General features: G+C 35.7%; 1 protein-coding gene across 14 annotated transcripts in view; it reads left to right on the top strand.

The window, feature by feature from the left end:
- LOC136036255 (uncharacterized) overlaps nucleotides 1-27,456 on the top strand; it is a 358,105-nt gene that overhangs the window by 298,047 nt on the left and 32,602 nt on the right. For all 14 annotated transcript variants that reach the window (XM_065718380.1, XM_065718381.1, XM_065718379.1 and 11 more), the window contains 3 exons: nucleotides 1,921-1,982; nucleotides 4,897-5,075; nucleotides 12,518-16,819. In XM_065718380.1, coding sequence (XP_065574452.1) covers nucleotides 1,921-1,982; nucleotides 4,897-5,075; nucleotides 12,518-16,819 — 4,543 coding nt within the window. The remainder of the gene's footprint in view (nucleotides 1-1,920; nucleotides 1,983-4,896; nucleotides 5,076-12,517; nucleotides 16,820-27,456) is intronic.

The raw sequence follows: 27,456 nt of genomic DNA, 5'->3' as shown, positions 1-27,456 counted from the left end.
AGCAATTTTAGCCTTAGTATGAGGCAGTAGCACTCATACCCAGGATGCAGCTACTCTGTGAAATCAATTATTTACCCTATCGAAAGAAGTTGGTCTGGTAATCTCTGCTCTTTAGTGACCCCAAATCAGGATTTGTGATGAGCAGGTACTTGCATATTTGAGAGGAGAAGCTATCGCCACCTTCGAATGTATGGCCAGATAGAGCCTGGCATGGCGTTATATTATCATGTTAGATACAAAAAATCTGTAATTCATTAAATGGTGGAAACTATAGTTAGTTTCCTTTGTTGTAATTATACACATTTAAATTAAAAAGCTTTTTACAAAATTTCCAAGATTATAAATCGCAACCATAGTATAAGGGAGTAGTATAAAGTATAACGAGTCTGCATGCAAAATGTGTTAGCTACAATTATTCTACATATTATGAAGTAAGAATTGTTTTCCAACTTCACGCTGTCCAAAAACTTTACCCTCCCCCTCCTAATGTGAAAATATATAACCTGAACCATACAAGTCTAATGCATTCTGTCAAACTTAATAAGTCTTGCGGCTATGAAATATGAAACTGGTTATTACAAATCTATAGATTAAAATTCTCGAGTGTGTTCTGAATAATTAACAAGTACCGCTTACTGTTTTTTTTGTTTCTTTTTAATTCAACGGAATATGCGAAACAGATATTCTGCAGCATCATCCCCAGCAAGTCAGGGCAAAATAGCAGATACTAAGAAGGAGCAAGAAAATATATAAATTTAAATTAAATACCATAAATTTAACACTATAAGTAAGAAGAACACAAGAAAATAAAAGATAAAAGTAAAAAACTAATCAATCAGAACCCTATAAAATTGCTTTTAGCGGTAAAAGAGTGGAAACTATAAGCCGAGCCAAGACATATGCTCCGAACAACGTGACATACAATTAAAGAATAGATATCGAATCTTAGAGATGGAGCAAAAGGGATTTGAATGTTCTACATATTTCGGCGATAATGAAAGGACTGAGTTGAAACAAAAAGAAAAGCACATCTATGGACCTTTGAGACCATTTGAGGCAAAACCATGGAGAAGAGAAAAAAGTAAAAACTGTGCAAGAAAGCGTATAAGTTAAAATAAAATCAAGTAAAGGTTACCGATTTACCTATTTCAATGTTAGTATGTTTGCTTTATCCGTAAAACATATGAAATCAAGGAAAAGAAGTAAAGGTTGACATCTATGTAACTGGGCAATAGTAGACATGAAATAGTAGAAAATGAGTCTCGGAATCAAAAAAGGAAACTTGTTTCAGTTTTCTTTGAATTGCAAACATTCTCCAAAACTTTTATTGACCGAAATTATTATGATTCTTATAAAATAGGGTTTTTTCAAGAAGAATTTCTAAAAACCGCACATGACAATTTGCTGGTTTGCTAATGGAAACTCTCAAAACTGAGATAGCTTTCAAAGTCGATATGGTATTAATATTTTGGAATACATATTGCTTAAAAAGATATTCCTACATTTTTCGCAGTTTATTTGCTCAAGTTTCAATAAAACGCTGTTGTAAATAATAATACTTGTAAAGGGGTATTTCCAAGACTTGCATCAGACTGACAAATTTACAGGACGACCCTCTCCATGAGAGTTTTGCAGTAAGCTTATGCAATTTTTTATCCTCCACGTCTTAGATTTGCTTGCTTAACCATATATATAACCTAATATAAAGCAATATATGAACCATTTATTCACTTAAGCGATGGTAAGAGATTCTTTGTTTCTTAGTGAAGCTTTTTTTGTATTTTTCTAAAAATAGAGGAAAACGCTTTCTTTTTATAGTTGCTTATAGTTGCTCACTCAGAGAACTATTGTTTTTCTGAAATGTTTCTGAAATGTCTCTTAATATTTAATAACTATTTAAGATATTTTTTGTAATTTCAGGCGCCTTCGTCTGCTCACAGAGGTGGAAGATACCAGCCTCCTTCAAATTCATTCACTGCTTAGTAAGTAATCTTTTAATTTAAAATTTATGCTTCTAATTTAGTCCAGATTCTTTGGATAAGATGACATAATCGTCGATGAGGATGAAAGGTTGGGTGTGCATTCTTATTTTGTGAAAATTAGTTTTTTAATTTATCTAAAGCCGGCATTCAGATAATTGGCTGAATTACTATGAGAAGTGTCACGGGCCCAAATGTAATAACTACTAAATACGTCATATTTTTAATCATAATGTTTAGTTTCTTTAAGATGTTCTACTCTTTTGTTTTGTTTTAATAAATACATAAAAGATATCGTTTTTATTTTCGTAAAACTCTGTAACGTTGATCTCAATAAAACTTAAATTATAACAGCATTTACTATTTAAAACTTAAATAATATTTAATAATTTTTCTGAATCTGGGATTGTTTTTTAATTTTATCATTGAATTTTTTTTATTTGGAGTAAATTCCTTCTCTTCGGCCCTCAGTCGGAAAAATCCATTGATATCCGTTAAATTTTGGCTGACGTATGAACTTAGGTTGTTCAACTACTATATGGATTCTGTAATGTGGGTCAAAATTTTAAATGCTAAAGTATACCTAAAATCCAGATAACATATAACCAACACCCTCAGGAATCATTGAGCCCAAGCGAAAATTTAACAGATATTTGCTTATGTGTCTTGATTTTGGACTTTTATATTGCAATATTAGCCTCAGATTTACAATCAATAGCCTCAAAATATCAGTTTTGGTGAAAATCAAACGCTAAGGGAGTTTTGAACGAAGCGCATACACCATCAACCAAAAGGTCTCTGAACCATGGCTTGATGCCCGCAACTACTTGATTGTAATCAGAAGTCAACGGACTTTGTCTCGGTCTTCGGCCTCGTGATCGTGAATCAAAATAGGCATAACATCCTTGTGCCCGTGAATTCTAGAAGAGGGAGGTTCGGAGGTTTCATGGCCATATTTGTGACTATTTTGGACCTTAAATCATACAAATTGTAGATTATTTTTATTATTCTGATCTCCACAAGAAGGTAAGATGTCTAGCTTTCTATTAAAATGTAATATGAAGGTTGGGGCTTCATCCGGGGCTTCACTTGTCATGTCGACCTACGGGGAATATTTTTTAGATCTTTCAATTTGCCTGAGTAAAATGAGCATCTTGAATTTTTAGTTTCTATGGGATATAAAACTAGGTATACCTGATGCGTGGGGGGGGAGGTGTAAGAAGACGGAATCAGTTGTAATTCTATAAAGAGCATTGGAATTCATATTTTGCCATTAAATTAGCCCTTACCCAACTTTCTACAACTATACATTGTCCATGATAACCATAGGTACGAAAAATACTTTACTTTACGGATTGCTCTTTCTTAAGACACTTTTCTATGGGCTATTATTAACTAGAGTTTAAAAAAAGTATTTTTAAAACCCTAACTATAATAACTATTACCTACGTATTTTCTATGATTAACTAGGGTTTAAAAAAGAGAATAGTAGAAAGGTTAATATTTGTTTATATAATGTTTATGTTTTTGGAGCGTGTCTCGCATTTTTGGTACCCCCTCCCTCCATCCTTCGAGTTCCTTGTGCTGTGACTGGTGACTAAAGTGAAAACTCTCTCACACGATAAAATGCAACAAGTCTTTGCTACACTCCGCTGAATTTTGCTAGTGTATTTACCTTACAACTGTCCCAATCAAACAGGTCGTGGTAACGAGCAGCGAGTATGAAGCGGTGCGGCTCAATAGTAACAGAAACTCTTAAGAAACAGTTTTAAGAACAACGGACACATCAAAAGAATCGAATTTCGATGCTTATGCAAAATAGATAATGTTCATCAAGCTCTTTGTTACCCATCAAAAGTTATAAGGCTGAGAAAATTTGTCAAATTTTAGAAAAATGGTGGACATCCCTAAAACAGTTAGTGTTCTTAATGAAATTGTCACCATCAGATTCCACATTTGAGAAAAACCTACTGCAGAGGTTTCAATCACCTATAAACGAAAATGTGTGATTTTTTTTTTTAAGCAGAAGCTAGATCACGGATGCGTTTTCATTTTTTTTTGTCCAGGGGTTATTGTATTGAACAAGTGGTCTTAGATGATCAGGAGAGGGCTCATTTTTTCAGAAATCAAAAATTCTATTGCACTTTTTAACTGAACAAAAATATTGAAGGGTAGTTAGACCCCCTCCCACGCCTTTTATTTCTCAAAGTCATTTGATCAATATTTTAGGATAGCCATTTTTTTAGCATAGTCGAAAGTTTTAATAACTATGTATTTGAGGATGACTGTAGGATGAATGTAGGGGGTCACATCCCCCGAGGGATGAGCTTCAAGCTATAAACTTTTTTGTATTGTTTACGAATAGCATTGGTTACTTCGAAGTATACAGATACTTTTCGGGGGGAGGGGTAATTTTTTCATAGGGGAAGGGAATTTTTCATTAAGGGGCAGCTGGGTTTCTCGGTACCATTAAAAATAGGATCAGAAATTAATTTTTTTTAAATCAAGTGTTTTCAAGTGAAAGTAAGGAGCAACATGAAAACTTAAGACGAATAGAGACCTCATTCCCCATACCTCATTCTTTACGATAAAGTTTCTTTTTCACTTTTAAGAAAGATTGCTATTCCAATTAAACGACCCTTGTGTTTCAGGAGTCATTCTTAAGTAATTGGAACAAAATGTCAAACTTTAGCATAAAGAGCGAGGTATTGAGTAGGGGAAAATTCCCGTCACATACGTAGTAATTTTGGTTCGTTTCAAGTTTTTACCTTGCTTTTTATTTTCCGTTTAAAAAACTTCTTTTTCTAAAATTTAATAGTAATAGAAGCTAAACGTATTCTTGACTTTCTTCAGTGTTACGACAGTGTTACAAAGCATATTCTTTTCAAAACTTTTATAATAAATACATTGTTTGCAGTGCTTTGAAGGAGTCGGGCTACGAAAGTGATTCTCAACTCTTTTTTCGAAAGCGTAACGACGGTGGAATCCAAACTCCTACATCTGATAACAAGGAAGCTCGATACCTGTATAAAGAAATTCAAAAAGGAGGTGAAGTCCCTTTATGCGGATTAAGAAAATCTCTTCCTGAAAAGCATGGTGAGAGTCTATTAACCCTAATGAATTTGAAAATTCAATTTGACAGTCTTGAATATGAACAAAAGTAGAAAGTTTGTTTTAACTAATATATAGATTATGCTAAAAGGGCTAGAGTTTGTTTTTCCTAACCGTCATTATAACTAAAAATATTCATTGTACTTTTCAGTTTGCTTAGATACTGTTTCATTCCAAAATTTAGCTGATGAAAATAAGAAATCTTCTATCCTGTAATATTAAAACCAAACCTGTATAAAAAAGGGACTAATTCTGCTGAAAACATATGGTGCGTTTCCTTGGAAATTAGGAAACATAATATTTAAACATAAATCTTGGCTGTTGAATGCTAGACAATTGTTTTCGCCTCAATTTAACTAAGACCGTACTAGACTACTCTTAAGTAGTCTATCCTTACTCGAATAACCAAACAAATACCCAAATAACGACCGAAAATCTTATGCATTTCTTACACTATACTGCTAGTTCGTTAATGTCTAAAGCAGTGATGTTTCTTTTTCATTTTTTACCAGATAGATTCAGTTGGCAGTTTTTAATGGATTATATTTTTCAGTTTTTCACTTTTCTTTCATATTATCCCTCTTCTAGCGCAAATGTATGAAGTCCTGTTACATCTATTTGATAAACAAGAAGGGGGCACGAAATTAATAATTTGAATATTTGTATAGAGATTTACTATTTATTAGACAATATATTCCTCCCTCCTTAGAAAAACACACGCGAGTGTATTAAATTTCAACTTCTGCGGAAAATTGTAATCCCTTCTATACTATTTAAACTCCCTTGGAATGCATTATTTAAAAGGAATCAAATAGAATCGGTACGAAGTTCAAACAATGGTTGTATATGCTTGTTTTTAACGATTGATAACTTGAATCCCAGTTCCCGTAATTCATTGTTCACTTGATTGTATTAGTTTCTGTACGAGCCTGAAAACATTTGCCTAATTTTCAAAAAAAGGGAGGATACACCCTCCAAAAGCCAAATTGAGCTTAATTATGGACAAGAAGATGTACAAGTTTTATATATGGAAGGAGGCTCGAAAAAACAAATTTTTCTTGAGAATTTTTCTTGGTTTGTTCCTATATTGTTGAATTTTGTAATTCTAAAGAAAAATAGCCCGGAGCCTGTATCTTAAGCCAGCATTTAAATGCCTAGAAAAGGGAGAGAGCTTCAGTATTATTTAAGGGGTAAAATTTACGGTATAGTGAAGTTTAGAATACTGTGACCAAGATTGGTAAAAATAAAAAGGAAAGGCAGGGAAAGATAAATACATTCTGTGCTATAAGAAATGTCAAATTGGATTTCATTTTTTTCTTCTTAGAGCTTAAAATTAATTATTTTATTTTGTTCTTACATTGAAAACCTAAGCTCCTTTTCCACAGCTGCTAACTATATGTGTTATTGCACTGCTCTTGATTGTACACATGCACTGCTTATAACCTGCTCTGATTCTTCAACGAACTTTCTTCAACATGACGAAACAACTCTTTGAAAATATGTAGCGAACTGAAGTGAAATATTGAGGAAAGGTCCACTGCCTCCCAAAATATTATTTTTTTGTTTTATTGACAATCCTATATCGTTTTCTGTTACTCTTCTCTGATCCTTCTGAAAGTTGGGTATTTTCATTTTTCAAATTTATTATTAAAATTATAGCTACTTGTGAGATTAATGAAAGAAAAAGCTTAATACTTCTTCTTTGGTAGTTCCAAAATTATGATGTGAATCTTTTTCAAATTCAAGATTTGTATCCAAAATCAAAGTCAACACGCTCTAAGTTTGAGATCCTGAGGTTTGATTTGCTATTCCTTATATAATTTAGCTCTTTAAGATGTTTGGAAAACGTTTTGCCAAGGTTCTAGATCACCCTTTCTCTATTGCAGGAATAGTTTGAAAATTTAGATTCTTATTGTACCATTGTCCCAGATATAAATCTAGGCTCATACCAGTTATAGCATGTGGAATGAAGATAGCAGGTCTATCTTCATTCCATATATGTCTATATATATTCAATATAGGTCTATATTCTTTCCGATATATGAATATCTCACATATCGCAAACTGCATGCCATATCCGGACAAGCTTAGTTTACCACTTACCTTAGATCTTACCTTACCTTAATTCCTCCTGTGCCACCAGAGGCATCCAGGGCATCCAAAAAGAACTGCCAATCATCTTTCATATGTGCTGCTGCCAAGACGTCTTCCCATTGGGGTTGGACTGTCAAATTGATAAATTTCAGGTCCCACTGGTACGTACAACGAAGTGTATTTTTGGCTTTCCTTTTCTTCAGGTTCCCTCTGGTTCCCACTCGATTACTGTTCTGGGGAGTCTATCTTCCACCATACGGATAACGTGTCCCATGTAGCGCCATCTTCGTTGGCGTATGATATCTGTTATCAGGGGCTGATGCGTGCTAGCGCGAACTGTCTGGTTAGTTATGTGGTCCCTCCAGTTAATGTTCAGTATCCAGCGAAGACAGTTATTCTCGAAAGTGAGAATCGTCTTTTCTCCATTTCAAGACGAGAATCGTCTTGTTTCCAACATTCACAGCTATAGAGGAGGGTAGAGAGGACGTTACTCTTGAACAGCCTCAATTTTAGTTTCAGGGAGTACTTTTTAGATCGCCAAACTTGCTTTAGTCGATTGAAACCTCCACTGGCTTGTCTTATCCTAGATCCAGTTCGTTTGACTATACTTCCGAGGTATCTGAATTCCACTTCCTGCTCTACTGAATTGTCCTTGCACTTTATGCCAAGTGGTGAGTCGCTCTTTGCCATGCTTTTTGTCTTGTCCGAACTAATCTTCAGTTCCAAAAGACTTGCTTTCTCTCGTATGACATCGAGAAGCTCATGGAGCCTTTCCTTGTTTCCCTCAATCAGGGTGATGTCGTCGGCGAAATCAAGATCTACTAGTCGTTTATTATAGCATATTTAGATCCCAAACCCTGTGCAATCTCGGAACGCATAGTCGATAACAAGGACAAGAAGCAAAGGGGAGGGGACACATCCCTGTTTGACACAAGACATGATACTGAAATACCCTGTCCGAACGTAGTACGTTGTATTTTCATACAGGGCAATGCTCAGGGATACCAGTTTATCTTGAATGCCGCAGTGTTGTAGGATTTTTCACAGCGACTCTGGCTGTATTGAGTCGAAGGCTTTTTCGAAATCCACAAAGACACTACATCTTTTGCCTACTTTTTTTGCATTCATCAAGCAACATGCGCAAGACATGTATCAGGTCTGAGCAGGAGCGAGATGGGCGGAAGCAATGTTGTTCGTATCTCAAGTGCTTATCTAACGCTGTCTGGATGCGACTGACGATTATCTGTGAGAAAGGTTTCCCCGGGATAGAAAGGAGGCTGATTCCCTTCCATTTATTGCACTTCAATGCATTTCCTTTCTTGAAAAGCTTGATGAGTGTGCTGTTTCTCCATAGCTAGCTTGGGCTTTATTTCATCGGGTCCAATCACAGCGACAGCGTATTTGCTACTGATATATGAGGTCCATACCTTAAGTAACTATGGGACGAAAGGCTTCTTGCAAGCGTGTTGAAGCTAAAAGGTGGGGGTAAGAATAGTAGACTATTGCATGAAGACTTTATTTAAGTTCAAAATACAAAAGAGTGGTTTTATCACTTACACTAAATCCGAGGCATTGATCCAAATCAACTATGTTTGCTCCAAAGATTTGCAAAAAAACGTTATTTTTTTAGCCGTGTTCAATAAACTTTTTTCTAGATCTTATAGGGCTTGTCCTCAAATATAAATTGATCTCTTCTAAATTGATAATTTGAAAATTTGACTTTCATAAAGTCAATGACGACAAAAATTAGCTATTTGAAATTGTAAAACTAGCTGTATAGCTCTGTTTACCTCTATATACCCTGTGTTAGAGTAAGTTTTTATTAGCAGTAGCAGTAGTTTTAGCATCATTGGCAACTAATTACTTATTCAAACATCTGGTTCTGAATAGCAGTCAAAAAGCCAGAAACATACTTAAATTTAAATTAAATTTCTTATTTAATTTTTTATTAAAATTTTTTAATTAAAGATAGATATTTAATTTTTAGATATTTAATTTTTTATTCAAACATCTGGTTCTGAATAGCAGTCAAAAAGCCAGAAACATACTTATTTTCTCATCTCATGTAAAATTTTTTTGTTTTAGCACATTTTTCAACCTGCATGGTTGATTTATTCATTTGAACAATCTTTTTGAAAACGCATATTTACTAACAGTAGAATTAACCTTATCTATCAGATGACTATCTTTGTCCGAAATTTAATCATTTTCAACAACCTCTTCTTTATTTATGTGTGTGTTCTCTTTTCTTATTAATGCTATGTAATATTAAATGCTCGTAAGGAAGCCGATTCAAAGTCTACTCCTTCTATTTGGAAATTAGAAGAATCTTACTAGTATCAAGTCCGTTGATTTTTGAATTAAAATCTAAGTGCCATCAAGCCATGGTTTATTGGAAATAAAGCAAAGACAGATGGTCTGAGTGAGAGGCAAATATGGCATAAGCCGTTCTCCTGATTCTATAAAAATGATATTATTTTCGCTTGTTTATTGAGAGTCTACCATCCATCCTAGGGCAGAACTAAGACAGATAGTGATAGAACTAAGGAATGACCGATGTTTTTGGGGTGACTCATGACAAACAATCTCCACTGGACTTGTATGCAAAAGGGGGGCTGAATTTGCTTGGACTCACAGGCGAACAAGTGACCTAAGCCTAATAGGCTTGTCCGCTTGGAATCTCAGGCGGACTACCTAAGTGTTTTAGGATTGACAAATGACCGACAAGTCCCCTGGAATCGCAGGCGAGCCCTATTAGGGTTTGTATTGGACGCTTGTTTGCCAGTGATTTAGTTCCACTTGACGGTAAAATATCAATTCTAAAACTTGGTGAACTGCTTGAGACTCTAGGCGGACGTGCCTCTCCAAAAGCTAATACACAAGTATTTTTCCAATAAGAGAGTCATAGCTACTCCAGCCTTTTACCCGTGCCGTTTATCAAAACACTTAGAAAATTATAAGTTTCCTGGTTCGCCTGCGAGTCCAGGGGACTTGTCGATCATGCGTCAGTTCTAAAACACGGTAGTCCGTGTTTTAGAATATTTTCTACCCTACTATTTGAATATTAGAAGAATAGTTGATTTCCTCCTGTTCTAATATGAAACCGTATTGTGATTACTGCAATCTTCCAAATGTCGTCTAAAACAACATTAATCTAATTTTATGCCTCCCTTTTTCCAATCGAAATTTTTCTTCTTTGTTGCTGTGAGAAAGTTAGGGTAGTTGATAACATTTGGCATGCAATACAGTTATTTTGTTTCCTTTCTTATGATTTTGTTGTATTTCTTTATTTCCTGTAATCAAATTTATTTTCTATTTATATGTTTTAAACAAGCATAATCGATAGCATGCCTTATGTATGTTTCTGGAATCTTAATTTCCAGTGTAGTCAGATAGTTTCTTCGTCATTTCTCTGAAAAGCCTTATCCTGTAGATTTTATTACAGCTTTCACAAGCGGTGTTTCAATTCATGGGGTTTTCTGAGTATAATAGTCCAACTGCTCAAATTACATTTTGTTATCAAATTTAACTTTTAAGCTTAATTTGTCAATTTCATAGCGAGAATTACAGCTCAAATATCAAATTTCCTTGTTTTTGTACATAGATACGAGTATGTATATCAAACAGTCCGTGGCAACCAACTGCAGTAAGGAGCAACCCGGCTAAATAGCAACCGAAACTTTAAAAATGGAATTTTGATAACAATAGATGCATCCAAAGAATCGGATTTTTATAATGATGTTAAATATACAAGTTTCATCAAATTTAGTCTTACTATTAAAATTTAAGAGCCTGAGAAAATTTGCCTTATTTTTAAAAAAGGGGAAACACCCGCAAAAAGTCATAGCATCTGAATGGAAATCACACCATCGGATTCAGTGTATCAGACAATCCAATTGTAGAGGTTTCAAGCTCCTATCTGCAAAAATGTGAAATTTATATTTTTTGCCAGAAGAAAGACCATGGATGTGCGTTTATTTGTGTTCGTTTTTTCCCAGGAGATCGTATCACCCCAGTGGTCTTAGAATGTCACGAGACGGTTCATTCTAATGGAAATTAAAAGTCTAGTGCCCTTTTTAAGTGACCAAAAAATTCGAGTGCAAGTAGACCTCCTCCCACGCTCATTTTTTCCCAAAGTCACCGGATCCAAAATTTTAGATAGTTATTTTGTTCAGCATAGTCAAAAAATCAAATCACTATGTCTTTGAGAACGACTTAATCCCCCTCAGTCCCCAGGGAATGGGCTGCAATGTGTGAACTTTGCCCATTGTTTCCATAGTGTTGGTTATTGGTAAGTGTACAGACGTTTTCAGGGGGGATTTTTTTGGTGGTGGGGGGATCTTTCCAAGGAGGAATTTATCATGGGGGAAGAGAACTTCCTTAATGGGGGTGCTGGATTTTCCAGAATTACGTGCGGATAATAGATAGACATGTCAATTAACAAATTAACTAACATCATTTTATACAATCTTAATTACGTATAATTACGTATAACCTATAATTACATATATAATTACATTTATATAATTACATTATATATAATTACATTTATCGATAAAAAGAAAATTAATATGCAAATTTTGTTTTAATTATTCGTGTACGGTGAGCCAAAATCAAAACCAGCATTAATTCAAAACGTTTAGAAATTAAATAAAAAAAACAAGGTTTTTTTTAAACTGAAAGTAAGGAGCGACGTTAAAACTAAAAACGAAAAGAAATTATCCCGTATATGAAAGGGGCTATCCCCTCCTCAACGTCCCGCTCTTTACGCTAAAGTTTGACTCTTTCTCACAACTCTACTTTTTGAAACAATAAAAAACTTTAGCGTAAAGAGCAGGACGTTGAGGAGGGGACAGCCTCTTTCATATACGGAATAATTTCTGTTCTTTTTAAGTTTTAATGTTACTCATTACTTTCAGTTAAAAAAAAACATGTTTTTTTTATTTAATTGGTATAGAGACGGAAGTTCTATGCATTAGCAAACAGTAGCGATTTTTTTATATGAAACGTTTTTAAAATCATAAGTCTGAGTAAAATGTATTTTTGAAATATAGTTTTTGCCGGATCCAAGTGAAGCATCCCCGTATGCAATTATATTTTGTACTCGGATCTTACGATTTTAAGGGATATTTATTTTCACAGTAGAGCACTAGAATTGAATTGAACACTAGAGATGGCATGTTATTCACTTTTTTCCGCTTATTGTATGGGTTGCGTGTAAAATATAGCATGTGATCAAGTTTCTGCTCAGCATAATCACTTTCTGGTGGAAAGAGGCACATCAAGCACCATGACTGAGTCGAACATTTATTCCTGGTTTGTAAATCTTATAGGAGTGGCCTATTCAAGTGAAGAGTCACTGGTGAGGCAGCGAAGAGAATTTATCAGACGAAATAATACCAGTTATCCTGGAAGTAGAGCGTCCCTCTTCTTTGTAAACCCCTCTCGGCCACCTCCATATATAAATCCACCACCTGCTCCTCCGTCGCTGGTTAGATATTCAAAATCCTTTCGACGTTACAACAATAGAAAAAATCAGTTTGTAATGGCTGAAAGTAGTGAATGGAGATCTCCATCTCCTAGTCTAAGTTTCCCTGACTTCGGTAAGGATTTACCACAGAGAACATTTTCCCCGATTATACCTGATATACCGTTTATCGATGAAAGTGAGCCAGAAATCTTTTTTAATTCAAGTGTGGGTGAAACAACCCCTAATGGTAGAAACATGGAATCAATATTAGTATTTGGCAACAACTTGAAACCTGAAGCCAAAAACGAAATAGCAAAAGATTCTAAAACTATAAATCATGTTTCAAACGATGAAATCCAAATAATGCTTCAGAAGAGACGAGAAAAAATAGAATTGGATTTAATTAGCCAACAAATTCAAGAATGCATTCAGGAAGTGAGAGATAATAATGAAGATCAGAAAATAACAATTGCTACTAATGCCCCATTGTCATCATCAAAGGAAAGTATGTGTGACAGGCCAAACGAAAAAAAGAAAACAATACAAATTATTGTTACCTATTCACCAAAAGCTACTGAAATACTCGGTCGTGGAAAAGAAACTAATCTCAACAGTTTGTGTGGGAAGAGTAACATTTTAAAACCATCGAAAAGCTTTGATGACCTAATTAATAGTAAAACTTTGGACAAAGAGTTTAGAGAGATGCTTGAGGAATCAGAAAAAAAGGAAAAACAACCAGAAGTATCAGACAACCAAAAATATATCAAAAGAGGTACAACGCTTATAGAGACAAATATTGACGACATTTTCAATTTAGAAAATCTTGAAGACAAGCCAAAGACCGTAATAGCGGCTTCTATGACGGAAATCCCTATCTCAAAAGGTGAAAAACATGAATACATTGAACTAGAGGGTACAAAAGAGACAATTAAAAATATTAAAGTAAGAGATTCTACATCAGATGCACCAAGCACTTTCGTAAAATCTTATCTTCCACTGGGAAAAAGTGGTAGATTAAACGCAAAATCTGATCCATGTTTAAACTCTTTTCTTATGGGGAAAAAACCAGTTTCAGAATCTGTTTTTCTTCGTAACAGTTTCTCAAAAGACGACTCATCTGCCCAGAATTTACAGCAACCTAGCTCCAGAGATGTATCTCCCGCGAGAGTTAGTAAAAAGTTAGAGCTAGTCATAAAAAAATTACAAGCTAAAGCTAGTCGTGAAGAGAAATGTACCAAAGATAAAACAAAAAACTCGGAAGCTCAAACTAAAGATGATATACATATTTCGAAATATGGTAAACCTAAAAATGATGAAACAATGAAACACAAAGTATTACTGTATCATTCTCTAAAGGAACCCTACGAGCACAAAGTGCGCATGCAGATTCCTTTTGAAAGAAACCAAAATTTCGTTAAGAGTCACGAATACGCACCAAACCACGAGTTGAAGGAAAAACAGAAAGATGATTTCATATTTCAAAATTCAAAAAAAGATTGTGACAGCTGGTCGGAAGCTGGCAAGGAGATATTAACAAGAAAAGGTTTTGAAATAATTCAAGATAGAATAGAACCAGAAAAACTAAGTAAAGATTTTCTCAGTCCTCATTATTTTAGATCTTCGAAAATGTTTGCGAACGATTTGGGCAAGAAAAATCAAGAACAAAACAGGGTTAAAGAAATGGTACTTCAAACTGAATCTTCCCCACCTTGCAAAAACAGTAAGGTCATTCCAGCTCGGAATGAATTTCCTTTCGGCAAAAAAAAGTTCAACACCGTCCCAACTTCAGTTGTAAAACCATCTCGTCGTGATTCTCTTTACAGTTTGCTAAGCAGATGCAGTACCAATGTTTCTCCATTACCAAAGAATAGTGAAGAATACAAGCAGTATATCATTCAGCTACGCCAGACTGGGAGGAAAGATGACAAATTTTCTAAGCTCCAGACTCTGTATTCAAATCTTGAGAAGATGTGTAATCTTGAAAAGGCAGCAAGTTGTAGCGACTTGCACTGCCTGAATAGTGATGGTATTATCGATTTTGAATCATGGAGCCGAATGCGAAAGAAAGAGAAGGCGGAAAATGAGCTCAAAGACATTAAAACACAAATTTGGAAGTCTCAAGATGAAAAAGAAATATTTGTTTTTGCGAGAGATGTCAACAGACTCCGCTGGAAAGGAGATTCATCGCTCCGCATGAAAGACAATTCTGTTTCTGAATTAAGAGAGCAGCTTGAAACCAATCCAACCAATTATTTAGGATTAGAGCCGAAAACCTTGCGCAAGAATGAATTGAAGGACGTGTGTAGTATGCTGGAGAAATCGATCACAAAATCAAAGTACGTCTCTTCGTTTGGACTGCGGAGTAGTCTCTCGTCTGATCAGGTGTCTTCTTTAAAGGATCGACTGAATGAAGTTTACTCAAATGCATTTAAGCCAGATAAAAAACAAAAAGATTCTGAAATCCCTGGTTGTGCTAATGTTGACTATGATTCATCAAAGAACAAAGGGGAAATGGATATTTTAAGAGATTTTCATAATAACTTTCAGCTTGTACTTGAAAAAGAATGTAAGCAAGGTACTGGGTTTGTTAACTATTTTCCAAATAATTTTGAAATGACGGAAGCTGAAAAAAACGAGCTATCAAAATCTTTAAGCCAAGAGCTAAATCGTAAACTTAGTATGAAATACGGAGGCTCCAGGGCTGTATCAAATATTCAAAACCTAAGGTATGTTCTACGAAAACAAAGTTCCCATAAAGAACTGGATAATCACGAAAGCTCAAGTAAATCAAAATCTCAACATCTACAGGATATTAATTCACCTAAAAAGTCAGGAGAAAATACATATGTAGCTAATGCATCTGTAAGAACCTTTCCGATCGATGGTTTATTTCAGCCTCATTATATTCCGGAAAAATCAGTTTCTTCAGTAGATCTGTTAGATAGAACAATTTTTTCTTCACCCACATCTGAAACAAGGAAAGTAACTCCACTTTCTAGCAGAAAGACATCACCAGTAAGAAACTTCTCTCCACGAAGTCGCCGAGCTAGAAGCATGTCTCCGGGAAACACTTCCACTTACCAAGACTCAAAGTACAACCGCTCCTATCTAAATATAGTCAAGGTTGGTGATGTTGAGAAATTGAAAAATAAGTTCAGTGATTCAAGGCCTATTCATTTTGGCACATTTCCCCGAATGAAAATTAATACATCGATGAAAGAGGCTCAAGAAGAAATAATTGAGCCTAAGTCGACTACAACCTATTCGAAGGTTGTTATCAAAAATCACGAAGTAGCAGATCTCAAATGGATTAAAAGTAGGATTGATAAGAAAAATTCTGAGAACAAAGCCAAGTGCCAGCATGACGTTGATTCTGCGCAAATTCCTCCTTCATCGGGAAAATCAACTCCTATCGATATTGCAAGAAGATCTTCTGGTGATAAAGTCAAGCCAAGTCCTATTGCGGTAAATCAAGCAACTAGATCCTCTGACAGGAGCTGCGCTAAAAATTTAAGCAACGGAACTAAGCTTGAAAAACTGACTCCAAATGGCTTTTATATCCCAGGTAAACTGGGCCTTAGCCATGTAAATGCAGAACAATTATTTAAGTCTAAAACTAATGATATCATTGGTTCGACAGCCTCTGCCCCACCATCTTTAGATGATAGTATACAAAAAACTCTATGCAAGACTGAAGTACAAAGGCTCTGTCAGGACTATGAAAAAAAGACTCAAAAATTATCTTTGATGGGGCAAATATTTACTTCTACACCAACAATAAATGAACTTGAGAGTTTTCAACCACTTATGAAAAAATTAAAACCTTTCAGTTCTACTACGAGAGGTCAACTAGATGATACATTAAAAAAATGTAAATCATATGTATCGAATATAGACGTGAAACTGGAAAAAATAAAAAATAAAGTATCTGATAGCTGTCACAGGTCAAAGAAAAAGGCGAGAAAAGAGGAGCTCCCAAAAATCTATGCTTATGACCCTACTATTCACCGACCAGCGTACAGATATACACCAAAGCCTCCAGAGTTTGAAATACCTGCTAGGCCTCCTCTTCCACTTGAAGAAGTGATTCCATGCTCTGAAATGTTCAAATCATTTCTGAATGCGGCTCGACCACGACCTCCAGCAAGGAGCACTTCTAAAGCAGGTTATTATTAATTTAATCAAATTCAAAAAGCGTTGTTATTCGCAAAATACATTAACTACTTTTTGCACAATATGTGAGGAAAGCTACAAGAAAATCAATATTAAAGCAAATGAAGTTGTTCCAATGTAAATTAATATCAACGTCTGAAATCCTTGTTAGTATTTTATTATCACATTTGTAGCTTATATCACGAGGTAACACTACCTCGTGATATAAGCTACAAATATTTCTACTTTAGCTAATATAAGCTCATTGTCTCTACTTACGCTAAGCTCGATTTTTTCAGTCTGTATGTTCAGGGGGTATAGGTGTTCGAACCCCAGAAAATACCCCCTAACATGGAAAATACCTCCTCCCCACTGTGGAAAATAATCCCAAGAAAATCACCCGGAAAGATAATATACTTATCGGCTAGGAGAATAGACCAACTTCAGGAATTTGCTTTATAACTTTAAGTACTAAGTGATTTAAACAGAAATCAGGCACGCGCGCAGGAGTTTTATTAAGGGGGATCCAATAAGACAAGAAATGGATAAGACATACCCTGGGAGCTAGGAAATTTAGGGTATATGGGGAGGGGGCCTAAGGCCCTGCGTATGTTCCTGACAGAATTAACTGACCTTAAAGAGTTAAATAGATTTCCAAAGTTCACGTTTTGATTCACTAGTTTCTGATTTCAAATAATACTAAAGTTCGATCTTACAGTTTATAATTTCACTACCTCCTGATTGTACGCCGATGAAACCAGCAAGTCTTATAAGTCTGTTATTTTTGTATGCTACTTAATCATTTTTTGGTTACTTTAAGTCACACTTCTTCTTTTGTAAGTCTGTAAGTATCTTCTTCTATAAGTCTGTTACTTTTGTATGTTACTTAATAATTTTTTGGTTACTTTAAGTCACACTTCTTCTTTTGTTGAACTTCTTGAGATTGTTCAAATTGTATTCCAAATTTTTGATGTTCTGGACGGCGAAAGAATATTGAGAGCCTTTAAGATTAGTCTGTTATTTTCTGAGGGCTACTTAGTGGGTTTTTGATTCTCAGAAAAACAGTCTTCTTTTTTGTGTTTCGATTGTGCGTTCTCAATAACGCACTAGTTTTGCCTAACTCTATAAATATAGGGAAATATCGCCCCTCACTTTATTTTAGCTGATTTTATAGATATTTGTTGCATAAGCTGAAAAGCCGCAATCTTTGCTGTTTTCAGGTTTCAATGTCGCTATTTAAGAAAACAAATCTCGTTTGTGTATATTTACCCTCTTTTTGTCAAAATACCCAATAAACCTGACAAAAAATTATTTTTCTAAATTAAATAACAATACAGGAAAGGTCAATGTGAGTTTACGTTAAAATTTATGTTTGCCACAAAAGTTTTAACTCAAACTGTTCAAACGTCCCTACGAATGATTTACGATCAGGAATTGTAGATAATATGTATGTAACCTATGGTTTATACACAAGAATTCTGTGTCCTATTATCAGCAGAATCTTTTTGAGAAGTGGAAAAATACGTAGAATTAGACTACAGCCATTTTTTTTAAACAGCATATAATGATGGCGTGTTCCTTTAAAACAATCCCAGAGTTCGATATGTTTTTATCACTTTAAGGGGTGTGGTTAATTTTGACCTGGGCACCACCAACTCTAGAAAATACCCTGGTTCTAACACATAAAACCTAACACAATGTAAGTTGCTATTTGAAAAAATGCGCTATGTAAACCTGCAAGCAAAGGCTCTGCCACTTTGTCTCAAAAAATAACCACTACTTTTTTTCTAATATATTTAATGGTCAGTTTTTATGCTATGTTTATTATCATGTGGCTGTGACAAAAATACTTCACTGATAATTGCAAAGCCTAGCCTTTGCATTAAATTATTATTTATAACCACTTGCAAGGAGGCAATATTTTTTTATCCTAAAATGTTACGGAAACGAATGAAGGTATAGCGGTAAGCCCAAGTATGAAACTCTATCTCCATTGGTAACCGTTTGAATACCGTTAGGCGAATTTATTTCAAACTAGGTGCAACGTGTCTATTTAACAGCTAATTAGGAGAAGTGAGGCTGGGAGGGGCCTTGGAAACGCTTTATTCCTCCAATCATGGAAATTGAAAATTGTGGCAGGAATTTAGTTCAAATATCGTGGAGCATCCTCTACTTTGCAACTATATATGCGGAGAAATTGGAATCGCCTGTGACCCCCTTCGACTATTCAGTTATACCAACTGAAACTCTTTGTGTAATTCCAGCACAAACAAGGTCTAACATGCCTTTTTTTTTCTGCTAAAAAGTTACCATAAGAATACTGAGAGGGCCAGATCAGTTCCCAGGGTTGGTCGCTCCCTGGAAAAAATTTATTACCCTCCGCCCAACAAAAATATAAGCATAAAAACTGAATCGAAGTGAAACCCAAGATGCCCCGTGTTCTCCATTCATACAAATCGAAAATCTTAGTGTTATTGGTTCAACAAAGTGCATAATATCTGCCCTACTTCACTTAAATTTCGTTTGAGAGGAGCTGGGGGGATTATATGAGGTATATGGGTCTACTATATGACAGCGATCTTTACAGCGAATTAGGATGTGACAAATGAATCCAGTCCAGACTTTTGGATCCAACTCATTTTTGCTCAGAGTTACTATTAAGATGATTTTATAATATTATCCTGTCAATAGCACAGCATTTTTTCCAATTTGTTCCACAGCAAAAGAAGTTGTTGGTTCCTCGAAATTTCCGAAATGATTCATCTCATGAACGACTTTTATTCTTGCAAAGACTATTGTAATATGCTTTCATTGGCTTTTCTAGGAGAATTAAACAGCTAGAAAAAAATTGTTCTCCCGATGGTTCAAAAAGTAATTTTCTTGTTGTGGGCTAAATTTTTATATCACTACAAACAAAGCAGCAAAGAGTTGGGCCCCAATTTCCTTATCAATATGAGAACTGTTAAGCCTTTGGATGTATATGTGATATCATGCCTCTGTCTCAATCCTAAGCACATACATTGACGTCATAAACACAACCAAAATCACAAACAGAAATGGCTTTTAATGTCTTTTAATTTCTTAATTTTTCAGTATATTATTCTTCGAAAATGTCGGCAATTTGCCTACTGAATCTTGTCAAATCTCATATACTTTTAGATTGTAGTCCCAACTTCAATCTGAACTACGGCCTGCTTGCTTTTCTGTTTAGTCGGAGCTTTCCCTTCCAACATTAAACTTTTTTCTTCTCATCTTTGCAGCTTCTTTGTATGCTTCTTGTATCACTAGCATATTCTAGAGATGGAGAAACAACCAGCTCCGGCATAAATAACGTATAAGCTTTAACTATCAAATAATCACGATGGAATTTGTTTTTACACTTTCTAGTTCAAACTCTAGAATACTCCACGAATATTCACTAGCATAGGAGCTATATGAGGGGGGGGGAGGAGATATAAGCACACAATATAACTGCACTCGTACCATCATGGCAAGTCACTTTGTTCAGTACTAAATTTTCCGAACTGCTTTGTATACTAACTACTTTAACGAACGATTTTTCTCTTATGCAAGGTACCTGGTTATCTTCTTGTTCCAAAACCAAATGTCTGTCAAACTTTTACATCCCACTTAGTGAAAATTACTTGAAACGCACCTTTTATTTTATTTTGTTGAGCTTGCACATTCCATTTAGTTATCGACACCGTTTTTAAGTGACTTAGTTCCTCCTATGCCTTCTTTAGGTAAGACCCCCTTGGTATATCGGCTACGCTTGAGTAATTTATTTGATAGTAGTTATTTCTAGCATAAGACGGTGGATTCGACCTGTTAAAGCAGGGATATGATTCGATAGAGGAACTTGTAAACGAACACCGTCCTCGAGTTCTCGTTGAGGCATCACACTGAGTTACTCTTCCAAAAGCTACTCCTTTTCTGGCAAAATTTCTGTCGTCAGATATGTGTAGCTTATTTGCACTAGTGATTTCCCCAAATTCATGCTCTCTCTTCTGGTCACCGAAATTACATACTATGCTGACACGTGAACCACTGTCGCTCTGACTTCCAGTTCCATTTTCTACGTTTTCTTCTATTTCCTTTTGTTTTGGAGTGTTTAAGCTGTTTCTATTTACATTAGCTCGCATTTTGCCTACGGACCTATTTGGAACTGCGAGCTTTATGATGAAATTTTCACAGGGTTGAAAAATAAGCAATTTTTCTTTGACAAATAGTCTATCTACACGAGTTCTTACACGCTGGTTTTCTTCAATCGCCTTGTTCATCAGTGGCTAAAGCTGCCTTAGTAGTATCCCCTCTCTGCTTTTGAGCAGCCAGATAGGGGGTATACGATAGGAGTAACCAATTCTTCAAGATGCTTTTACGCACACCTGGGTCTTAAGTAATACTATAGTGCACTTGTAAGGATATAGTACACCTGTACATTACGTAATAGAGTTTGTTTACTTTTGGTTGTTGCATTATAGGGTATTTTTTACCTTGTATGTTACATAATAGAGTGTTTACTCATGGTTGTTACGTAATAGGGTTTGTTTACCTATACAAATTATTTTTCTGGTTGTTACGTAATAGGACTTGTAAGAGGACAAGGAAAAAACTTCAGGGCCCACTCAAGTAAGGACATGGTCCAAATTCATCATAATCCCGATATTTTCGTGCTTCACACACGTAGCCTTTTGCTGTTTGCAAACAAAGGATTTTCCCGCAATTTCTAGGACCAGAACTGTGATAAAGTCAAGACATCTATTGATTTTTCTAGGGACAAAGGTTTGTTATTTCAGTAGTATGACAAAGAAAGGGTGTCCGGCTATTTCCCAGGAAAAAGGAAGATCATGTGATCTACTATTGATTTTCATGGAATAATGATTACTTATTCTTTTACCAGGAACGGGTAATTCTCTATTGTACCTGGGGGGTACCCTTAGTTATATGACTATCTACCTTACATCTGCCCTAGGAATTTTGTGTAGACGGATGGATGATAGACGTATCTATCAACAAGTGAAATGACATAATTTGTATACAATCCTAAAAAAGGCTTATGCCATATTTGCCTCTCACCCGAACTATCTGTCTTGTCTTTTTCTACAATTAGCCATGGCTTGATGCCCGCAACTGCTTGATTTTAATGACATTTTAAATTTTTAATGTCAGTTTTGATTTAATCCAACCTCCTACTCAACATTCTCTGAAAGTTTCAATCTAATTAGAATTACCCTTAATCGTTCCTGAAATATTGCAGGTACACCCTTTGACAACATGTCTGTCAAAAAGGGCAAGTGAGATGGGCTGGTCTTACCTCTCTCTTTTCACTTTTGACTCTTAGAAAGGGCACTAGAAATTTCCATTTTCATTCGGATGAATCCCATCTGAAGTTTCTATGATAAGCTTGTCTATATGAAGTGGTTCTGGAATAAAACAAATTGAAGGCTTATGGCTCTTTACTACAGACAGTGCTTGAATCTTGGCTCTGAAATGGCTTTATGCCATAAATAGGGTCCTAGGAAGCATCTGAAAATCAATCCAAAAAAGGTTAGAGCTCTGGCAATATCATCTTGTCTAGTCAGGAGGGGGCAAATGCTTACAAGCTTTGTATCGTTCATTCGCTTGAATGTTAAAAGTAAACGGCGTTGAAACTGTTTTAGGTAAGAGAATACACGGTCTAAAATGGCATAATCACGATTTTCAGACTTTAGCATAGTATACTTCACTCAAAAGCGTCTGAACAGGAATAGCTTCTTTATTCTTTTGTTAGCAATTTTCTTTGTATAAAAATTTCTTCGGAATCCCGAGAAAGAAATGTTGTTGTTTTATAGACTCCGTTATTCCCCCCGAGGCTTTCAAATTATGTAAAGTGGGAGGGTCGAGAAATAATAGCATAAAATTGTTTTTCCAGCACTCTAGAAACTTAAATGTAAATGATTTCACTGCAGATATTTCGGCTGTCATAGCAAGAATACACTTGACTCAACAACTATTTTGAAAAATTATGTGCAATTCCTTCTTCAACTGAGCTAGTTGTTTTTGTTCTAAAAACAAAGAGCATAGAATAATAAACCCAAGATTCGTATTCTCTCAACCATTAAAAGGTGGGATATCTATTTGGATTAGGTTTTTCCTTTCTTTCGTTTTCGCTCTATTGCCCCGTCACTGAAACGGAAAACAACAGCGAGAAAGTGCCAGTAAACGTTAAGGTCGTTCAGTGATTTTTTTGCTACACTTTGGTCTTTAATATTCCTAGCGTTGTTCATGGTATATGTATTACATTATATAAGGTATTTTTTACTTTATGCTCCTTTCCCTGGTAGACAGGCTAAGCTTTGTATTGGTATTTTTTGAACAAAAATCACGGTATAGTGCGCAGGATTCCCCTTGTCCATCATTTGTGGGAGTAAGCATAAGAATGTAGTCTTTTATTTTACACAGAATCAAAGTTCTACAATAAACTGGGAGCCCCCCGAAGCACCCTTATTACAGCTTTTGTCAAAAATATTCCCGGGAATGAAGTGAGGTTGCAAATTAATTTCGCAATATGTAACTCTTCGATAATTTTAAACTGGTTGGCTATATAAGGGTCTTCGATCGATATCTTTTTATCCTTCTTTCGAGCAAGACTGTTGTTTTGTGCCACAAAATGACAGAAAAAGGGACTTCGGTGTGCCATAATCTGCTTTGCTTCTTCGATAGGGTGCCAGAGCTTTTAATTTCTGTCCAAACGAACTTTCTTTTAATTTTCTAGGACCATTGGCTCGGTATGAACCCTCCTGAGGAAGAAGCGAACAAACAAAAGAACAAATAAGTACGGCCCTGTGATTATTCTTCACAGAAAAAATATAATTTTTGAGTTAGTACAGATAGGGACTTAAAACTTCTACATTAGGGTATTCTAATATGCTCGATATGGCAGTGATTTTAGTCAAGATCATTTCCTCTTTTAGAGATGTTTCTTCCCTTTTAGAAAATCAGGTAAATTTTCTCAAGCTCGTAGTTTGTTTCGGACAACTTTAGTTTTAATTTAGTAAAATGACCATAAAAGCGGACTTTTTGAATTATATGTTGTTAGAAAATCTAGTTTTTTGAGGGTTTCGGTTACTATTTGCTTGAGTTGCTCCTCGCTTTTGAAGCGTCCCAAAACAGACAGTCTCTATTAAAATCTCCCAAAAATACTGAAAAATTGCAGAAATCTTTTTTATGGGGGGAGGGGGTCATTTTCCCTTTAATATGATTGCTTATTTAGACTTTAAGAGTAATTTAGATAGAACTAAATTGAGAAATCGTGTTGCTTTGTCTTACACGTGTAGGACTTTTGTAAATACAATGAATTACGTATATTTCTCTGTCCTAGAACTAAGGACAGATCCCACTAGTTATAAAATTTATCCCTTTTCTCAGCTGAAGTTCACCCTGAATAGGTTAAAGATTAAATTAATCACAAAGCTTTGGCAATCACCATTCAAAAAAGTAACCTACTTTATGTACTCTGCCCTAATCATATAAAGCTTTTTAGTAGTTGGCTAGGTCTTCTTAAAATTCCGTACTTTTAGCATTTTTTCACGTAATTTTCACCAAATTCCCACCTTCAGGAACCTCCCGTCTTAGTATTGCCAAGATTTTATTATTTGATAAGCCGGAAGGATTGAAATAAAATATTTTAACAGGTGAAACAAACTATTATGATAGATCTTGATACATGTTAATTCCTAGTGCCAAAATAATTATGTTTCTAAAAGTTGAATCAAGACCACAGAGGTGTAACTAGATTTTTCCAGCGTCAGGAGCAATATCAGTTTTCTCTCCCTCCCTCTTCTAACATAGTAAGTGGACTTATCTCTCATTAAATACACAGCAAAATATTATTTACGTTATAAATACACAGCAAAATATTATTTACGTTATACCCCAAGAGATGCAGTGCACAGTGTTAAGTGTACTCTCTGGCCCCCTACCCTAGCTACGCCCCTGCAAGGTTAAGCTAGACGCTGATTTTGCTTCTCAAGAGAAGAAGAAACTATACTGTTGCATCTCGAAGTTAGAATTTTTCGTGTAAATGAAAAACTGAGCGTTAGTTTTACGATTTTAAGCTTGGAAATGAACATTGGTCAATCCAGATCGGAGGGAGCAGTTGTGGTAATGACTGCATATTTGTCTAATTTAATTCTTTTCCTTAGAAAAAAAATAGATATTTTACAATAGGGACTTTACTTAAAAAACTGTTGAAAAGCCATGTCAGGTGGAGTTGTTTCCATCACTAGCTGTTACAGAAGTATATTTTACATATTTCGATTTCGAGATATAGTATATTCCTGATTTTGTTACAGTAGTTTGTTCTTTTTTTATTTATATAGCAATCGCCAATTCTGTCGGTCTGTCTGTCTGTCGGTCTGTCAGTCCCAGTTTTGCTACTTTAGGCACTTCCAGGTAAGCTAGGACGATGAAATTTGGCAAGCGTATCAGGAACCGGACCAGATTAAATTAGAAACAGTCGTTTTCCCGATTTGACCATCTGGGAGGGAGTGGGGGGCCGGTTAATTCGCAAAAAATAGAAAAAATGAAGTATTTTTAACTTATGAGCGGGTGAGTGGATCTTAATGAAATTTGATACTTGGAATGATATTATGTCTCAGAGCTCTTATTTTAAATTCCGACCGGATCTGATGAAATTGGGGGGAGTTGGAGGGGGAAACCTAAAGTCCCGGTTTTGCTACTTTAGGCACTTCCAGGAAAGCTAGGACGATGAAATTTGGCAAGCGTATCCGGGACCAGACCAGATTAAATTAGAAATAGTCGTTTTCCCGATTTGACCATCTAAGGGGGGGGGGGAAATGGGGGGCCGGTTAATTCGGAAAAAATGAAGTATTTTTAACTTATGAGTGGGTGATTGGATCTTAATGAAATTTGATGTTTGGAATGATATTGTGTCTCAGAGTTCTTATTTTAAATCCCGACCGGATCTGATGACATTGAGGGGAGTTGCAGGGGGGGGGGAACCTAAAATCTTGGAAAACACTTAGAGTGGAGGGATCGGGATGAAACTTGATGGGAAAAATAAGCGCAAGTCCAAGATACATGATTGACATAATCGGAATTGATTCGCTCTCTTTGGGGTAGTTGGGGGGGGGGGGGGGTATTTCTGAAAAATTAAAAAAAATGAGGTATGTTTAACTTACGAACGGGTGATCAGATCTCAATGAAATTTGATATTTAGACGGATATCGTGGCTCAGAGCTCTTATTCTAAACCCGGTGGGAAAAAAACACGAATCCTAGATAGATGATTGACATAACCAGAACGGATCCGCTCTCTTTGGGGTAGTTGGGGGGGGGGGGTTAATTCTGAAAAATTAGAAAAAATAAGGTATTTTTAACTTACGAACGGGTTATTGGATCTCCATGAAATTTGATATTTAGAAGGATATCGTGTCTCAAAGCTCTTATTTTAAATCCTGACCGGATCTGGTGACATTGGGGGAAGTTTGGGGTGGGGAAACCTAAAATGATGGAAAACGCTTAGATTGAAAGGATTGGGATGAAACTTGGTTGGAAAAATAAGCAGAAGTCTTGCATCCGTGATTTACATAATTGGAACGGATCCGCTCAATTGGGGGGGGGGTAATTCTGAAAAATAAGAAAAAATGACGTATTTTTAATTTACGAAGGAGTGATCGGATCTTCATGACACTTCATATTTAGAAGGACCTCGTAACTCAGATATCTTATTTTAAATCTCAACTGGATCAAGCTTAATTAGGGGGGGGCAGTTGGGGGGACCGGAAATCTTAGAAAATACTTAAAGCGGTGAGATCAGGATGAAACTGGATGGGAAGAATAGAAACCTGTCTAAGATACGTGACTGACATAACTGGATCGGGTCTACTCTCTTTGGTGGAATTGGGGGGGGGGGTAATTTTGAAAATTGAGGTATTTGTAACTTACGAAAGGGTGACCAGATCTTAATGAAATTTGATATTTAGAAGTATCTTGTGCTTTAAAGTTGTAATTTCAAATTCCGACCAGATCCTGTGACATTCGGGGGAGTTGGAGGGGGAAACCGGAATTCTTGGAAAACATGAAAATTGGGGTATTTTTATCTTACGAATAGATGATCGGATCGTAATGAAATTTGATTTTTTGAAAAAATTCATGTCTCAGAGCTCTTATTTCAAATCCCGACAAGATCATTTGACATTGGGGGGAGTTGGAGGGGGAAATCTTGGAAAAACACTTGGAGTGGAGGAATCGGGATGAAGCTTTGTGGAAAGAATAAACAAATGTCCTTGATACGTGATTGACAGAATCGTACTGGATTCACTCTCTTTGGGGGAGCTGGGGGGAGGGGTTCAGTGATTTGGCGAGTTCGGTGCTTCTGGACGTGCTAGGGCGATGAAAATTGGTAGGCGTGTCAGGGAGCTGCACAATTTGACTTGATAAAGTCGTTTTCCCAGATTCGACCATCTGGGGGGCAAAAGGGAGAGGGAAAATTATAAAAAATTAGGGATTTATAACTTACAAGTGGGTGATCGGATCTTAATGAATTTAATATTTAGAAGGACTTTGTGACTCAGAGCTCTTATTTTAAACCTTGACCGGCATTAAGCCTCTTATTTTCCTTTTTAAATCAATCTATTGATTCATAGAA

The sequence above is a fragment of the Artemia franciscana genome, chromosome 15 (genome assembly GCF_032884065.1).
Source record: "Artemia franciscana chromosome 15, ASM3288406v1, whole genome shotgun sequence".
NCBI lineage: Eukaryota > Metazoa > Arthropoda > Branchiopoda > Anostraca > Artemiidae > Artemia > Artemia franciscana.
Note: the sequence above shows the minus strand (reverse complement) of the source record. Positions and strands in the feature narration are given on the sequence as shown.